Genomic DNA, 19,034 nt, shown 5'->3' on the forward strand with positions numbered 1-19,034 from the left:
TTATAGCATCAAATAAACATGAATGATGAATGATGAAACTGAAACTCGGAAAGACGTCAATACACACCATTTTTCAAGTTTAAGTCCACCGAGGTTAATCTTCTAACTCCTGACTGCTTTGTCGGACAAAATGGCGGATTCGGCGTTCTGATTGGTTAGATCGCTTGTCAATGAAACTCCCGGCGAAGGGTCAATTCCCAGGCTACAATCATTAACTGTGAGATGTCATAATTAGAGAAGAGCTTGTTTTAAGATAGAATAGTCTTCATTTACACTCTCACTGTTCTCAGAATAATCCTTCTTAATCCAGATTTAACCTCACATCCTCCCTTCACTCCCTTCACTCCCGCTGTCTGGCTTTTAATACATTCTCGGTTACATCAGGATATCCAAACGCCTACATCATTGATCTCCTACATCAAATACAGTCAATTACAGTACGTAGTCAAATTAAATTAGTCAGTAGTCAAATATCATCTTATAATATGAATATATTTATTTCCATACAGATAAATATTTATTGCAGCGTGTTAGATAATGATTTTTTGAAAATTGTGTTTTAATGATCAATACTATTGCCAATGTCTAGACCAGTGGTTCCCAACCACATTCCTGGAGTACCCCCAACACTGCACATTTTGCATGTCTCCTTGATCAAGCACACCTGAATCAAGTCATCAATTCATTAGCAGAGACTCCAAGACCAGAAATTGGTGTGTCAGACAAAGGAGACATGGAAAATGTGCAGTGTTGGGGGTACTCCAGGAATGTGGTTGGGAACCACTGGTCTAGACTATATATTTAGATGTAAATTAAATTCTAAATATATATTAGTCATCGGATAGCCAGCTATTTAGATACTGGCATTAATATTATGGTGTTAAATGAGACAAGAGCAAAACTGCAGAAATAAATCGCTTATTTTACACAATATTGGGTCAAGGTTGCTTGCTGATGCCAAAATGATCAATGAAGTTCGCGATGACGTCCGTTCAAGATTACCATTACATGGTTCAAACGTGCATCATTTTGGTTACCAGCCCAGATATAAGATACATATTGAGGATGTTACCTGGCTGTTCAAGACATTCCTCTGGATCATCTGTGTTTGTACTTGATAACACGAGGATCAGAGCATCCTTAAACTGTTCAAAATCAACCTGAAAAATCAAAACAGTAGCAACAAATCATTCATCTTTTCACCAAAGTCCATCAAGAAAACATTCTTGTTTTAGATACTCTAAAATGATTTGGTTTGGGTTTTGTACAAAATAGTTTCTGAAATGTAAACCACACTCAAATTTCCGGACCATTACCAGCATTTAATGTCTCAGCATTAAAAAAAACAAGTCACACAAAACTTTAAACTAAAATAAAATGACATGCGTGTACATATGGTCTCTCACCCGTGCACTGATCTGGTCCCGCAGCAGTGCGTGTAAGAGTGTGTTCAGCGTGTTCTCCTCCAGCTGAAGGGCCCGGCAGAGATCGGTCAGTTCTTCAGGACTCAGAGAGCCCAAACCACTGCCATCAAAACTTTCAAACACCTCTTTCAATCGTTCCTCATACTGGTCCCTCGCTCCATCCATCAGCCTTTCCTACAGAGACACAGAGTTACACATTCTGCCCACTGACATTTGGCTTATTTAGGCACACAGTTCACCTCCACACTCACAATAACTCTAACGTCTTCTTGCTCAAAACACAAGGATGCAAAAAGAGCCATCAGAACCAAAGAAAAGAGTCAAAAAACAGACGAGAGCAACGACAAGCTCAAGCGCAAGTGCTAGACACACACTGGTCACCTCTACTAGAGAGGCTGTATTGGAGGTCAGCCATTAAAGGACTACAGCTTTCATAACAGCAGAGCTCTGATAAACTCAAACAACGTTCCCAGACTTGACTATTGGATTGCCATGAACCTTTCAGTCATTCAGACGGATAAGGAGTATTTAGAAATCTTTTTACATCTCTGGGCAGATTTCCATGTCAGGTTCCAATCTTTTGAATTAATAGGTATTATTATTATTAGGGATGTGCAATATATCGGTACCACTTCAGTTATCTTATCTGCCAATATTACTGTTTTTTACAATTAAATAAATTTCTACATTTATATAGACTACTTTTGCCATCATCTAACAAAAATTGACCATTTTTAAAGACACTAATTGTCGCCGACAATTGCCTCGTGGGCAAATTTTACTCATTGAAAGCACACGCAATGATGATGTACTCATAGCTATTGAGAGTATGTGTATATAAGATTCAATAGGGAACATTTAAGCTTGAGCCACAAAAATGGAAAGCACATACAGACCTACAGCACTATTTCTGACACACAAAATCCCTCCGCTCAGGAAGAGAAGAGATCTGTGGGCTAAATGCAGAGCGGTGCACAGACAAGAGAGGCCAATGTCAGGACACACAACTCAGATGATGATGAACACAATTAGGGTTACATGATATATTGAAATTATTGAAATTATTGAAATTTTGCGAATGTACATTCCACGATACGCACATCGCAACGGTTTGCGATAAATGCATTTTAATACTCCAAAAGATTACAAAAAAGTACAACAGAGTAAACTGACCGGACACATGACTGTTACATACGTGTGACATGCTTAAATGTTATTAAATGCAATAAGCGATATACTCACACACACAGAAAGCCGCCACTATTCAATTATTCAATTTCTGTTGCTAAATAAACCTAATGTTTGGCCTACCCCAAACCCCCCTGGTTTACACTGATGTTAAAATGACACTTACTTTTTATGTAGTGTCACAGTAAAACACTGCCATTCACTTTTAGAAGTTGTAGGTATGCTTTTTTTTTTTTTTTTTCACAAAAAGAATGTGAAACACATACACTGCCCTCAATAAGTTTGGAAACGCCCTAGAAAAGTGGGGTTTTGGACACTATTGGCAAGAATCCTTTTTAATTTGTGATAATTTTGCACCGATAAGGGACAACACAAACTACGGAAACATATTTTATTACATAAACAGTTTATACATAGAAAAAAAACAGAAATTTTCGATTCATCAAAATATCCACCATTAGCAGCTATCTGCCCTAAACTGGGTTCTAACTGGTTCATTGTATTCTAAACTTAATTGGCAATCAATTGTTGAAGTTATTAAAGGTGATAAAGAGGATCTTTTCGTCGACTGAGAAACCAAAGATTGTTAATGAGTTACGATTGTTACGCCTCCCAAAACTCGTGCACAAGTATTGGAACATGAGTGCTTACCACCGGCATTCGCTGTGTCGTGTTAGTGGATTCATTATGTCGGACTCACCGCAGGTAACTCATAATCTGCAGGTATTAGGGGCCGTTCACACAGAACGCGTCTTTGCGTCTAAAAACGGAGTGGAGGAGTGGTTTTTAAAAAAAGCGCAGCATAGAACGCGAGAATCTCGAGACGCGCCTTTGAGACGTGATGCAATAACGACAATAACGGAAATAATAGAAATGGGCAAACTGCAGAATTTACAGATACAAGTTTTGATATGGAAAAAAAGAAAATAAGATAATAATGAGCGCCTCCTCCGCCATGTTGCCATTATATAAAACAGTTGTCATGCCAACTCGCAACACTTGCCCCGCCTCCAAGTTCTTCTGATTGGCCCACTGTTTTGGAACTGACATTGATGAGCGGCGCTGCATGTAAAAGTTGAAATTCTTTTAACTTGACACGGCGTCTTAAAAACGCGGCGCTCATGTGTGAGGCGCTGCAAAAGACGCGAGACGCGAGCGTAACGGTCATGCACGTCCGTCAAGCGCGTGTTTACATAGAAAAACAATGGGAAAGTAGCGCATTGGAATAGAAAAACACGTTCTGTGTGAACGGCCCCTTACTCCTGTCTCCGGACAAAAACATCGCATGCGGCGCCTGTGGAGTGTGGAAAGTTACTGGAGCGCGCAGCCGCGCTCGTCTCTCACAAGGAACGTCACGGCAGTGATTGACAAGCCAGAGGGCCAATCGTTTACGCGATGATCACGTAAACGATTGGCTGATGTTTTTAAGGCCCTACCTCGTGCACAGATGATGTATATTAATATTATTCCTTTCAGTGCACCTAATAAATAGTCTTTTATCAGTTAGTAAAGACAGTTTGAAGTAATATTGCAAAAATGTATAAAACAAAACATCCTCTTTAGCACCTCTTTAGTGTGCTGACCCAAACCTGGGCCAAGTTTAAACCAGTACAATTTACATTTATGTTACACACTTAAAGCAGTATCATGTCACGTTATTTAACAAGTTATTGCATATCTCTTCAATATCATGCAGCCCTAAACACAATCAAACACACGACTGCAGCATGTGTCTTTTGTCCCAAGGTGGCCTGACTAAAGGCTTACAAGCATATAAGTGTGTGTATTCATTTATTATTCTTCAGTGGATGGAGCGCACACAAACGCACACGCACACAAAGGGGGAGGGGTTTGGTACCCATCTGCTCCTTGCCAATGACATCATCACCAGCCCCTTACAAGGACGTCTGAGAGTGTCCAGGTGTTCCTCTATTCAGGAAGAATAGATTCAGAGTCACTCATATATGGACAAGGTAATATGTGGAATTGATTTTCAGGGGCAATTTATTCTGACAATTTATGTCAAATACTTTTCAATCTCAGTCTGAACAATTATAGCTGTAATATTTAATATCAGATTAGTTGTAAACAGTGCAACCACACTTTTTAACCAATGGATTTGTAATAATTAGATTTTTTTTTTTTTTTTTTTGCATTCATTTCATATTTATTCCTAATTTATTTACAAGTTTTTAATTACAAAGAACTTTTTTGGACTGAGCATAATTGGAACAAATTAAATAGACGTATTACAATTTTATTTAATTCAAATTATTAATTTTAAAAATTGTATTAAATTATTTCATTTCAAATGTAAATTATGATATTTTCCAGGTCTGTAAATCACAATTTTAAAATTTCCTGATATGCAGGATTTCTAAGACCATGGGAACCATTTTCTGTGTAAATAATGCACAAGTAACAATTGTACTGCAAGAATGCATTACATACAATACATACAAGTAATTTTACTACAAATATCATATGCATGTCAAAGTCTGCTTTGTTGGCCATCAGCGAGCGGCACCCATTGAAGCTCTGGTATCTGATAGCAACAAGTCTCATATAGTGCTAGAACAGGATGAGAGAAATCTCTCAAATGTTAGGTAATATATTTAATATTATATATATTGTGTAACTTTTAGAGATTATTTAGCCCATCTTATCAGCTATCCAGTAAAAACTATTCAACAATCAGATTTCAGCATCATACAAGTGTCCAGCAGTGAAACACAGACACAAAGGAAGACAATGACAGACACACACACACACACACACACACACACACTGATGATCAGAGACACATTTAAATGAACAGATGGTTTGATTCAGCAGCAGACAGAAGATTCATTCCATCACTGGTGTCTGATTCTGTTTCCACTTAGTTTTGCATGACTTTTAAACAATTATAATCATTATAAAACAATGCCACAACAACCTGTTGAAAACCAAAACTACTTCCTTCATCACATGGCTACAGTTCTGCAATCTCAGATGATTGAGGTCATCAGTCCATAACAGTAACTCTTAGCAACATATATACACACAGCAACATTAAATACACAAACACACAAAATACACGCCCGTACTAAGACACTGCTTTAAAGCCTGAACAAACACTTCACTCACCTAACATTTACTCTCATATTGGTTTGTGGTAAAGGTTATAATAAACAATGTTTCACTATAGAAAAACAAAGTTCTGAACTTCAACATTTGCAGTCACAAATGAATTACCGACACAAGCTCAAACCATATGTAGGACACATAATACCGAAAATGATTGTTGAGAGAATGCATTAATCTGTTACGAGTGAGTTGACCGTGATTTGTGTGTGATAAAGTCAAAGTTAAACCCATCAGAACATACCCGGCGATACCACAGATGCGCGCGCGCTCTCTCTCCGTTATTCGGCTATAAGTCCATTAGTTTGATCCAGAGCTCGCGCTCACGCTGAACCGTTCTGTTTTTGTTTGGGTCTAATACCGGAGCTAAAGCTGTGAATGTGCTGTCTTTCTCCTGAGTGCTCGGGTCAGCGTGCTACATTGTCTGTTATAATGGGTTGGTCAGTGAGAATTTGAAAGGCCCTGCAGGAGGAAGAGGAGGAGACGAGCAGAAACACAGCGCGCAGCAGCGCCTCCAGCAGGACACAGAAGGAACTACAACACCTGTTGAGCTAGATAAGTTTTTTTTTCTTCTTTCTCACTCTTTCACGTATGCAGATTTATTAGCTTTCTTGTAGTGCCGCATTGTCAAAGCACTGCATGTATTAATCCGTTTTAAACTACGTTTGGGGTCGGTTAAATATTTTAATGTTTCTGAAAGAAGTCTCTTACCAAGACCAAAAATACAGTAAAAACTATAACATTGTAAAATACTTTTTGTATCTTAATATATTTTAAAATCTAATTTATTAATGTGATGACAAATCTTGAGTAAAATTTCTTATTATCAATATTAAATAAAAACAATAATGTTGCTTAAAGGTGCAGTAAGCGATTTCTGAGAAACGCTGTTATTTGAAATCACCAAAACAAAGCCCCTACCCAAATGGATCACACTCCTATCTTGAAAGCTCCGCCCCCAAATTCACTAACACGCCTATTACTGTTGATTGGCTATAAGTGTGTTTCTCAGAAATTGCTTACTGCACCTTTAATATTTTTGTGTAAACCGTGATACTTTTTTCAATATTCTTTGATGACTAGAAAGTTTTAAAAAAGCATTTATTTGAAATAGAATTTATTTTGTAACAATGTAGAAGTCTTTACTGTCACTTTTGATCATTTTTACTGAATTATAGCCTAGTATTCATTTATTTCAAATAGAAACATCTTACTGACCCCAAACTTTTGAACGGTAGTGTATATTTATATTTATTTGTCAGATGCTTACAGTGTATTCAAGGCATACACTTTGTGTTCCTTTGAAATATAAACCACAAGCTTGCCATTGGAAGCCCTTGCTTTTTGGTAAAACTTTCTTTTGTACTATAAAAGTGCTGAATGTCAGTATGTTGAACCGTGAAACTCTGTCTTCTGCCTCTCATCACTCTCCTTTTTCACTCTCAGTAATTTTAAAAAAAATTTAATGAATTTTTAATAAATAATTATCATATTTAATTACATTTATATAGCACTTTTCTTGACACTCAAATCATTTTACACATTTGAAGAGAGGAATCTCCTCAACCACTACCACCACCACCAATATATTTATAAAATCAATATATTGACTGATAGCAACTATATGAATAATTTGACTTCAGTGTTGAATTAAAACATAATATTTATTTTAGCTAGTACAATGCATTCATTTAAAAAGTCATGCGTGAACATTTAAAAATTGAAAGCAAATCTGGAAAATTAATTCTTACTAAGTTAATTATATCAACTTCTGTAAAAAGTCTTCTCATGATCCTATAACACTGTTCAGATCTTGCGCAAGGCGCGAGCGGTTTCCTCCAGAGCTTCTCGTGGTTCACTGGGTGGAGGGATCTTCAGGTCAGTGGGCTCCACTCCCCAGATCTCAGTGGCGTAGTCTGTAATGGTGCGGTCACTCGAGAACTTTCCAGATGCCGCAATGTTCTTAATTACCACCCGAGTCCACTCTCTCTGATCCTGTAGACAGAAACAGAGAAATATGGACTAGTTTAAATGAGCGTTTAGGGTATTTTTGTAATTTTCTGTAGCTTGACATCCATGGTCACTTTGACCTGTTGCTATATAAAAAAAGAGCTGTGTAATGATTCTTAAAGGGTTAGTTCACCCAAAAATTAAAATTCTGTAATTAATTACTCACCCTCATGTTGTTCCACACCCATAAGACCTTCGTTCATCTTCAGAACACAAATTGAGATCTTTTTGATGCGGTTTGTCTCTCCATAGACAGCTATGCAACCGACACTTTTAAAAAGTTCATAAAGAGATTGTAAAACTAATCCATATGAATTGAGCGGTTTAGTCCAAATTTTCTAAAGAGACACAATCGCTTTATAAGATGCCTATGGACAGAAAGATCAACAAGATCTTCATTTGTGTTCCGAAGATGAACTAAAGTCTTATGGGTTTTGAAAGACATGAGGGTGAGTAATTAATTACAGAAATTTCATTTTTGGGTGAACTAACCCTTTAAATCTTACATATTCTTAAAAAGATTCTTAAATTTCGCCTTTTGTGTTTCACAGAAAAAAAATAGCTTGGGGTTGGAAATCGACGAACTGAGTCAGCAAATGATGAGTAAAGATAATCAAAGTTTACTCAAAATGACAATGTCATTAAATAAAATAAATGTAGTTATTGGAAAAACTAAGTTTTGTGAAATTGAATCAACTGAATTAATAACTTTGCAAAATGATTCACAGTTTCGAACGTGCATATAGATGCATTTTACAAACTAATAACAAGTGTTTCTATTAAATTTAAACTATAAATCATTAAATACCATTAAATATGAATAATTTGTGTTATTTATTTATTTATTTTAATGCTTGTTTTATGTGTTTTTAGGCAGGACTTGGCCATTTATTATTATCCCTTTTTTATTATACAAGCATGCTTATTAAAATTCAATAAATTAATTCAAACTGAACCTACATTATAAAACTGACCTGAGGTCAGTTAAAACCATCTCTTACAGTGGTTCTAAACCCAAAGGCCCCCCCATTGTCCACAAAAATATTCAAAGGCCTCGTGACATTTTTTTCAATTGTCTGTGATTTACTAAATATACTAAAATATATTTGTAAAAAATATTTTACTCACATAAAGTAAAAATATTTTAGATCTTGGCATAACTAGAAAATTGTATATTCATAAAATGTATAAATTTCCCATGGCTTTTCTAGGTCTAGAAATTACACTTTTATAATTCATCAAAGAAAATAAAATTTTTGAGGGGGTAAATTTAAAAAAAAAAATTGAAACAAAAAAAAGTTTTAGTTTATTTTAATGCTTGTTTTATATAATGTTTCAATGTAATGTTTTAATAATTTTAAGTAATCTTGAGGCTCCTATAAAAGTTTGCTGAGGCCCCCTAATGGGCCCCGGCCCCCTGGTTGAGAACCACTGATCTTAGACACTGGTTCATGAGTTCAACAAATCAACGCCCTCTAGTGGCAAACCATCATAATTCACGAATTCAAAACCAAAGTTCGAAACAGTATGATGTAAAAAGCCTTGTTTCATACAGTCATGTGACCTGGCCAGTTTGATACGAACCACTGATTCAAAACAGCCGTGGTTTTGAAGCTTCATTAAGCAGTGTTAGAAAGCCACCATCACTAATGTAATTAATGATGAACATTAAATGAATCTCTGACATGTGGTAGGCAGTAACGTGTGATAATGCTCACCTTATACAGAGCGCTGACTTTCTCCTGACACTTGACATAAGACTCATAGTCTGCGAAAACTTTAAACCTGGAGAAAAATGTCAGAGTGATGAGAGAGTAATGTAGGAATTTAAGAAAGAAATCTTGTGTTTGTATGTGCATTTTACCGATCATGATGGAACAGCATGTTGATGATGTCGCTGAACATCTCAGGCTGTTTCGGTGAAAAATAGCCACTTTTAATCTGATTTATGGCCTGTTTCAGCTCCGGAAGACTCTCATAATATTGTAATGCATCATAGCTGCACACACACACACACACACACACACAGGAATGGTTAATGTCTTCACGCAAGCACAAAGATGGCATGACATTTCCTCAGCATCCATTTCCATTGATTTAATCTATCTTTCTCATTCTCTACCCTTCTTTATCCATCTTTGCTACATCTTCCACCCTCATGCCGAAGATGAAGAGATTTTCTTCTCCAGCTTCTTCTGCCATTTCCACGTTGGCACCATCCATTGTGCCAATGGTCAGCGCCCCATTCAGCATGAACTTCATGTTTCCGGTTCCGGACGCCTCCGTACCCGCAGTGGAGATCTGCTCTGACAGATCTGTAGCTGGGATCACTGCACATAAAACACAGATGAACAGAAATTTCTCCATAAATGCACAGAAAATACCATACCCAGTTTAGTTGTTAAACAGTAGTAGTGTGTATGTTACCTTTCTCTGCCAGTGACACTCTGTAGTTCTCCAGGTAAATGACCTTCAGTTTATGGCCAATCACTGGATCGTTATTAACGACATCAGCGACAGTGGTGATCAACTTAATGATCATCTTTGCCATGTGATATCCAGGAGCAGCCTGCAGAAATAAACATAATAAAACATACACAACCATTCAAAAGTCTGAGGTCAGTAAAATTAAAAAAAGGTAACTTTTATTCAGCAAGGATGCATTAAATTGATCAAAAGTGACAGATAATACATTTATAATGTTAAAAAAAAAATTCTATTTCAAATAAATGCTGTCTTTTGAACTTCATTCATCAAAAAATTCTTTATAAATGTATTATGGTTTCCACAAAAATATTAAGCAGCTCAACTGTTTTTACAGTTGAACCAAATCAGCATATCAGAATGATTTCTGAAGGATCATGTGACACTGAAGACTAGAGTAATGATGCTTTACCATCACAGGAATAAATTACATTTTAAAATATATTCAAATGGAAAACTATTTTAAATTGTAATAATATTTCACAATATTACTTTTGAACAGTAATGTACATATTGCAAATCCCTGAATGTGAGTGTGTTTGGAAAAGGTTGTTTGTTTTACCTTGCCCCCAATAATCACAGTCCGCGGCACAAACGGTTTTGTGGGGCTCCTCTTGATTCCTGTGTGTGAAACAGTTGAAACATTCTTCAACATCTAAAAAAAAAATCAAAGAGAGTAAATAATGCCAGAATTGTACTGTTTACTTAAAGGTTTCTCTACATGGAAGAATGCTTTTCGTAAAACATCCAAAAAAATGACATACTTTATCTGTTAAAAAGTGTGTGTGTGTGTGTGTGTGTACATACGGTTGTACATGGTGATGACGTGAAGGCAATTGAGAAGCTGTCGCTTGTACTCATGGATTCTTTTCACATGGACATCAAACATGGATGCAGGATTTACGTCCACGTTGTACACCTTCTCTAAATACTGTGCAAACTTCAGCTTGTTATCCTATACACACAAAGAAGCATACAAAAAAATGAACTGGAACTGACTTTGAATTGAATTTTATGACTAATATCGTTCATATGAGTCAGTAATTCCCACAGAAAACCTCCAACATGGTGAACATTTATATAAAGACTGTCAAAAAAGTGTGCAAAAAAGCTTGTTACTAAGGCAGAAAGGGAACATATCATTACTCTAATATGCACTTTTTGGGGGGTAGCTAAGTGCCCCCGAAAGGGTACTGCCCCAGTGATAAGCTGTTGTACCTCAAAAGTTTTTTCTGACATTGGAGGAGAAAACAATGAGGACATGGGTTTTCAAACTTGGCCATTAAAATAATCTCCTACATGAATAAGATTTACAAACTGGGAGGAGTTTGTGTTTTAACCTGTTTAACTTTGGCTACATCTCGGATGAAGGCGTCATCGTCAACCAGATCATTCAGCTTCTGCAGCTGAGTCAGATCTTTTACATACTCTTCACCGATAGCCTACAAACACAAACAAAGCATATGAATTGAAAAAACATGTTAAAAAAGAGAGAAAAACATGTGTGTATGTGTGTTGGACCTCTGCAATAAGATCAGCGAGTCCTGGGTTGCAGAGGAGCAGCCAGCGTCGTGGTGTGATGCCGTTTGTTTTATTCTGAAATTTCTCTGGTTCCAGCTCGCTGAAGTCTCGGAATCTATATGATTGCGTTCAAAATGAACAAAATAATCAGCAATGGGATGTAGAATTGTGTGTTTGTGAGAGAGTGAGTGAGAAAGAGAAAGCCCTACACGTCTCTTTTGATGATGTCTGAGTGAATCTCAGCAACGCCATTGACCTTGTGTGAGCCCACGATGCAGAGATGAGCCATGTTCACCCTCTTTCCCCCTGCCTCCTCAATCAGAGACATCCTGCGGATTCGATCCATATCATCTGGAAACAGAGATGCTATATGCTACACACACACACACACACACACACACACACACATACATATAAAACGTTAATGCTGGGTTTACTAGTGTACAGTATGTGGGTATACAAAAACGGACAAATCCTCTATTATTTGGAGCGTACTCACATCCAGGTGTGTTTGGTTGATCTTGTATATGATCTGCAGGTGTCGGGGTAAAAGTTTCTCCATCAGTTCGACTGGCCAGCGCTCCAGAGCCTCAGGCAGAACCGTGTGGTTGGTGTACGCAAATGTTTTCTTAGTGATATTCCAGGCCTAGACGATCACAAAGAAGAACTCACTTTGAATAATCACGTTGCCTTGACAAATCCGACATACTGTTAAATGTACAAAAACAACCAAAATGTCTACATTTAACTTTTGAGCCACTAAGCACAGTCCTATAGCATTAATGTAATTTTAGCATTATTTATATACATTATTCTTAAACTGACATTAATTAAAGGTGCAGTAGGTGATCTTGGAAATGCTAACATTAAAGGGTTAGTTCACCCAAAAATGAAAATTATGTCATTAATGACTCACCCTCATGTCGTTCCAAACCCGTAAGACCTCCGTTCATCTTCGGAACACAGTTTAAGATATTTTAGATTTAGTCTGAGAGCTTTCTGTCCCTCCATTGAAAATGTATGTACGGTATACTGTCCATTTCCAGAAAGGTAATAAAAACATCATCAAAGTAGTCCATGTGACATCAGTGGGTTAGTTAGAATTTGTTGAAGTATCGAAAATACATTTTGGTCCAAAAATAACAAAAACTACGACTTTATTCAGCATTGTCTTCTCTTCCAGAATCCTTTCCATTGAATTGATTCCATTGAATCCTTTCATCTGTTGGCGTTGGTAATGAACTTTTATGTCGCTGTTTTTGGCGATTAGGACATCCGCGACATGCACACTTACGCACCATTTTAAAAAATATAGCAATACCAAAATACAAACAATGTAGAATAGCTTGAATACAGCGTGCGTCTCCCTCAGACTGTAAACGAAGCTCGGGCGCACCAGATAACACGTCAGCAGCGTCTTACATCAGCAGCATCACTGTGGAGTCGTGAACCACACTCCGGAGCAGAAGGGGGCGGTAATGCACCAATAAGCTGGATGCCAACCGCCGTAAAACAGGAAAGAAGAAGAAGAAGAAGCAGAGTCGTGAACGCGGATTGACAACAGACCCGGAAGAGAAGATAATGCTGAATAAAGTCATAGTTTTTGTTATTTTTGGACCAAAATGTATTTTCAATGCTTCAAAATGTCGCGAATGTCCTAATCGCCAAAAACAACCACGGCGACGTAAAAGTGCATTACCAACGCCGACAGATGAAAGGATTCAATGGAATCAATTCAATGGAATCAATTCAATGGAAAGGATTCCGGAAGAGAAGACAATGCTGAATAAAGTCATAGTTTTTGTTATTTTTGGACCAAAATGTATTTTCGATGCTTCAACAAATTCTAACTGACCCTCTGATGTCACATGGACTACTTTGATAACGTTTTTATTACCTTTCTGGACATGGACAGTCTACCGTACAAACACTTTCAATGGAGGGACAGAAAGCTCTCGGACTAAATCTAAAATATCTTAAACTGTGTTCCGAAGATGAACGGAGGTCTTACGGGTTTGGAACGACATGAGGGTGAGTCATTAATGACATAATTTTCATTTTTGGGTGAACTAACACTTAAACCCACTAGCATTGAAAGAATACAATTCCACCCTCCCTGCAAATCACCATCCAAAGCCACGCCTCCTCCAAAACACATGAACGCGCACAGACCAGAAGCGATTACGTGTCGTTTATCGGTGAGAAAACTTTACAGTACAGTGAGTAACAGTACTACTAAACTAAAGTTAGGTTGTTGCTGTTTGCCTGCCATTCTTGCTCTGTCTGCACAGCATACAAGAAACCGTGCCTTCCACAGACGATATATATTTATAAAAAATACATTCAGACCGCTTAACATAGTGTTTTCTATCAGGATATGAAGAGACTTTCAACCAGCATAGCCAAAAATGTTTCCGTAGAGAATCACCAATTGCACCTTTAAGCTAGTCAACAATTTTTTCATCTAATATTTATGTTTTATTTCAGATTGATTTCAATTAACAAAAAACATTTGAGTTTTGAATAGCATGTAACACTACAGCATGCTTTTAGTGTACTACATAGTTTCTAACGGATTGAACTTCAGTTAGTGTTTTCTTAACATCTGAACATTTATAAGACATGATAAACATATATTGCATGTGCTGTCACAGTGTATCATAAATTTATGAATCTTACTGTGTCCCAGTCCAGTTTCTCAATGTCCACAAATATCCTCATCAGCTCAGGAATGGCCATAGCAGGATGAGTATCATTCAGCTGGATGGCAACCTGAAACACAGACATGAGGAATCACACAAATGCATGCAGCGACTGTCTTTAAAGTTCAATCACTTAATGCAGAGCAAACGTAGTGACCTTTGTGGGTGGGGAGTGACCAAAATGGATGTGTGTGGTAAAAGCTGACCTTATCAGGGAAGCTGTCAAATGACAACGGCCCAGAGCAGTTTCTCTTCGAGGTCTTAAAGCGGCGAATCACATCTTGTAAAGTTGCTGCCACCACAAAATATTCCTGCTTCAAACGCAGCTCCTTTCCCTCAAAAAACTACAACACCCACCAATTGCAAAGTGTCAGAAAACTACAAAATGAAGTTCTGGAATCAGATGTGAGATTAAATTTCTGACTAGCTTAAACTGGATAATTGAAACCTAATTTTCTGCAAACAATAATTAATGCAGTTTAAATACAGAAAAGACATTTAAACCTCAATCTGCCTTGAAGAGGTTGGAAAAACTTACATTGTCATTTGGATAAAGCACGCGGGAAATGTTTTCTGCTAAGTTACGGTCCAAAACTGCCTGAATATAATCACCAACATTAACTGTGAAAAAAACATCCATCATTGAATTATTACATATAAATTCCAATACCATTAAGTTCACAACCTATATTGCTTCCATAATATGACATATAATTTTAAGTGAATAATTAAATGAGAAAAAAATGAAAGACAGAGATTGATTTCATCCATGCAAACAGTTGAAACACTTTATATGCTATATTATATCTTGATGAATAGTATTTGGAATAACATGCATTAATAAATCGTTCATAATAAAACCAAAAAATAGGATAAATTAGGATTTCATGTTGATTTTAGTAATAAAAGATTTTCAAGTGTTTGTCTGATATGGAATTACAAAAAGATGTCAGATAAATTGGATTGTGTGAATGACTCACAGTCTCGGAGATTGAAGTCGTTGGGAGCGCGTGCGGACCACAGGCGCATGGTGTTCACCGTGTTGTTCATGTAGCCAGGGATTGGTGTGTCATACGGCATGGCCAGGACCACCTGCACCACAAACATGCATTACAAACCTGACCAGAGTACCTTAATGCTATCTTGTGTGTGTGTGTATATACTGTATGCCTGTAACTGTGCTCATACCTGTGTGTCAACCCATTTAGGCTCCTTCCCCTCCTCTTCCTCCACACGGCCATAGAAATGCACAGGTAGCATGAACTCAGGACGGGCCTTCTCCCAAGGGTTACCATACCTCAACCAATCATCTGCTTCCTCAACCTAACAGACATACAGCGATGACGAAGAGGACGTCAGTGTCAATCTGCACTGGAGGACACAGTGCTCAGATCTAGGGCAGGTTAAAGTTCAGGTGTGTGTAATTTTTTTTTTTTTTTAAATGAGCATTTTCATTGCACAAACACAGCATTATCACTGTCCTTTTGCAAATAAATTGAGCCACTGTTTCTTATCAACCTACTACTGCTTGCACGAGATCCCCATTGGTCCAGTATTATCAGCTTTGTGACAAGCTCACATGCACCAGGCCAGTGACCACAAACGCAATGGACTCCTGGCCCATATGCATTGATTTTTATGTAGACGCTGTCCTACAAAGTAACTACATATATAAAATATATAAGAAAATAAAAGTAACTAAAACTTATACCTAAAAAAATATTTGTTTAAATATATTTTTAAATCTATATTAGCATTATTTTGGATTTTTTTTTTTTTGTATTCTGGATTGTAGTTGTATTTCTTTTTGTATTCTTTGTATCAAAATATATTTATTTAAATATATTTTGGCTTTTTTATGTATTCTGAAATTCTGAAAATATTTGAGAAAATATATAAAAATATATGAAGAAAATATAAGCAACTAAAACTCATAGAAAATATATTATTTAAATATATTTTGGCAATCTCTTGTATTCTGAAACATTTTTAAAAATATATAAATACATAAACATATAAGAGAAAATATAAATAACTAAAACGCATCAAAAATATATTTATTTAAATATATTTTGGCAATTTCTTTATTCTTAAATATATTTAAAAATATATAAGCATATAAGAGAAAATATAAGTGACTAAAACTTATCAAAATATATTTATTTAAATATATTTTGGAAATTTCTTGTATTGTAAAATATATCTGAAAATATGTTTTTTCCATATGGGTCAGAAGTACTATAACAAACAGGATTAGGACATCAGAAGCTTGTGCATGAAAACTTTTGTCATGCAAAAATTGAGGAAATCTGGATGAATTCTTCTGCCATCAATCAAGTTCACCTGCCAGCCATCTTTAATTTTCTGGTTGAAGATTCCATACTCATATCGGATCCCATATCCATAAGCAGCCAGACCCAGAGTCGCCATGGAGTCGAGAAAACAAGCTGTGGATCGCTCACACACAGACACACACACACACACACACACACACACACACACACACACACACACACAGTAAATATCACTAACTTCTATCATGGTATTATTTGTATAGTGTACGAGAGAGAGCAAGAGAGAGAGACCTGCTAATCTTCCCAGGCCACCGTTGCCTAATCCAGCATCTTCTTCCATCTCTTCCAGATCCTCCATATCCAACCCCAGCTAGAAGGAAAAAGAGAGGTTTACAGACAGCCAGATATGCAGATGCATGGATGAGTTTTTTGTCATCTCTCACCTGGTAGACAGCCTCATCACAGGCATTCTGCAGACCCAGATTAATCATGGTGTTCTGGAGCGCTCTACCCATGTAGAACTCCAATGACAGATAATAAACACGCTGAAGCACATAGAAATATCACACACAGTCACACACACACAAATCAAAGAAGAAACTGAGAAACTTCTAGAGAAACTGCATTCATGGATTACGTATTGGGTGCACATTTTGACAAATTTCTAATTGTAATAAAATATTGTGAATAAAAGCTGTGCATAACCATAAAAAAAATACTATTATTATTATAAGTTTTTAAATGATTAATTATAAAACTGTATTAACTTTCATAACTTTGAAATCACAATGAAAATAAATGTTCAATTAAAAATTCGCTAATATATTCAGGTTTGTCATGACAGTTAAAGGGTTAGTTCACACAAAAATGAAAATTCTGTCATTTATTACTCACCCTCATGCCGACCTTCGTTGATCTTCAGAACACAAATTAAGATATTTTAGTTGAAATCCGATAGCTCCGTGAGGCCTCCATAGGGAGCAATGACATTTCCTCTCTCAAGATACATAAAGGTACTAAAAACATTTAAATCAGTTCATGTGAGTACAGTGGTTCAATATTAATATTATAAAGCGACGAGAATATTTTTGGTGCGCCAAAAAAACTAAATAAAGACTTATTTAGTGATGGCCGATTTCAAAACACTGCTTCAGGAAGCTTCGGATCATAATTGAATCAGTGTATCGAATCATGATTCGGATCGTGTGTCAAATTGCCAACGGCTGAAATCACGTGACTTTGGCGCTCCGATCAGCAGATTCGGTACACTGATTCATTTATGATCCGATGCTTCATGAAGCAGCGTTTTGAAATCGGCCATCATTACATAAGTCGTTATTTTGTTTTTTTGGCGCACCAAAAATATTCTCGTCACTTTATAATATTAATATTGAACCACTGAACGAACATGAACTGATTTAGATGTGTTTTTAGTACCTTTATGGATCTTGAGAGAGGAAGTGTCATTGCTCCCTATAAGGCCTCACTGAGCCATCGGATTTCAACTAAAATATCTTAATTTGTGTTCTGAAGGTTAACGAAGGTCTTACGGGTGTGGAACGGCATGAGAATAAGTAATAAATTACAGAATTTTCATTTTTGGGTGAACTAACCCTCTAATCACAAACAACTGGAATACTAACCATCCATAAAACTTGCTTGTAATATATGATCTTTCAAAGATTTATGCACCTGACGTGTTTAATCTGACTGACAACCTAACAACAACCTGCTAATCTCATCATAATTAAAAGTGACCAATAAATAAATAAACGTGCGAGAACAGTTCAAAAATCATATAACTATTTTTCTTATATGTCAATAAAAGGATACACTGTTAACTTAAGTAAATATTTCCCAAATTATATTTCAAAAAATCATTTTAGATTTGGCAAAATGACAAATAAACCAATGGGTTGACATAAGTCAAATTAGTCATTAGTAATAGTCAAAGTTACTAAATGACTTTTTAAGGGACTTTTTTTGTGGACTTGCCTTCGGGTCGGCCTCATAGTAGAACTGCTGTGTTCGGATCCAGCGGCCCACCAGATGATCACGCACCGTGTGCGCGAGCGCGAAATAATAATCCCGAGGCGTCGCGACGTTCCTGTCTTTGACCAGCGTGAAGTGCAGGTGCCGGTTGAAGCCCTTCTTTAGCTCCGCCACATTCTCCACACCGACGATCCCTCTGATGCTGATCTGCTTGCGTTTCTCCTGGTCCGTTAGAGGGGTCGCCATCCTGAACAACACCAGTTACACCGAGCGCACGGGGTCACAAGCCCCAT

At 36.9% G+C, this 19,034-nt stretch overlaps 2 protein-coding genes across 4 annotated transcripts in view; both read right to left on the reverse strand.

The window, feature by feature from the left end:
- Positions 1–6,268, reverse strand: part of nin (ninein (GSK3B interacting protein)) — a 31,915-nt gene extending 25,647 nt beyond the window's left edge. Inside the window, exons 1-3 of one of the 3 annotated variants that reach the window (XM_048205684.1) lie at positions 5,983–6,266; positions 1,407–1,598; positions 1,073–1,160 (exon numbers count right to left, since the gene is read on the reverse strand). In XM_048205684.1, the coding sequence (XP_048061641.1) occupies positions 1,073–1,160; positions 1,407–1,589 (271 nt within the window). In that variant the 5' untranslated portion in view covers positions 1,590–1,598; positions 5,983–6,266. Of the gene's footprint in view, positions 1–1,072; positions 1,161–1,406; positions 1,599–5,982 lie in introns of all 3 variants that reach the window. The other 2 variants (XM_048205683.1, XM_048205682.1) reach the window with 2 other exon arrangements.
- A 1,115-nt stretch (positions 6,269–7,383) lies between these two features.
- On the reverse strand, positions 7,384–19,025 carry pygl (phosphorylase, glycogen, liver). Its single transcript, XM_048205686.1, has 20 exons — positions 18,745–19,025; positions 17,193–17,294; positions 17,041–17,119; positions 16,799–16,902; positions 15,644–15,778; positions 15,436–15,547; positions 14,994–15,076; positions 14,662–14,799; positions 14,433–14,525; positions 12,253–12,399; positions 11,963–12,126; positions 11,754–11,868; positions 11,573–11,674; positions 11,040–11,187; positions 10,795–10,853; positions 10,176–10,317; positions 9,871–10,078; positions 9,613–9,747; positions 9,467–9,533; positions 7,384–7,733 (listed from the first exon to the last, which is right to left on the reverse strand). Exons 1-20 carry the CDS (start codon positions 18,985–18,987, stop codon positions 7,545–7,547), a joined length of 2,565 nt encoding a protein of 854 aa, XP_048061643.1. The 5' UTR covers positions 18,988–19,025; the 3' UTR covers positions 7,384–7,544.
- Between the last annotated feature and the right edge of the window lie 9 nt (positions 19,026–19,034).

The sequence above is a fragment of the Megalobrama amblycephala genome, linkage group LG10 (genome assembly GCF_018812025.1).
Source record: "Megalobrama amblycephala isolate DHTTF-2021 linkage group LG10, ASM1881202v1, whole genome shotgun sequence".
Lineage (NCBI taxonomy): Eukaryota > Metazoa > Chordata > Actinopteri > Cypriniformes > Xenocyprididae > Megalobrama > Megalobrama amblycephala.

Coding starts and splice junctions, on each gene's coding strand:
- pygl (XM_048205686.1), bottom strand. CDS start 18,987: ATGGCGACCCCTCTAACGGACCAGGAGAAACGCAAGCAGATCAGCATC. Junction 10,318..10,794: donor CTGTGATTATTGGGGGCAAG/GTAAAACAAACA, acceptor TTATTTCTGCAG/GCTGCTCCTGGATATCACAT. Junction 10,079..10,175: donor AGTGTCACTGGCAGAGAAAG/GTAACATACACA, acceptor TTTTATGTGCAG/TGATCCCAGCTACAGATCTG.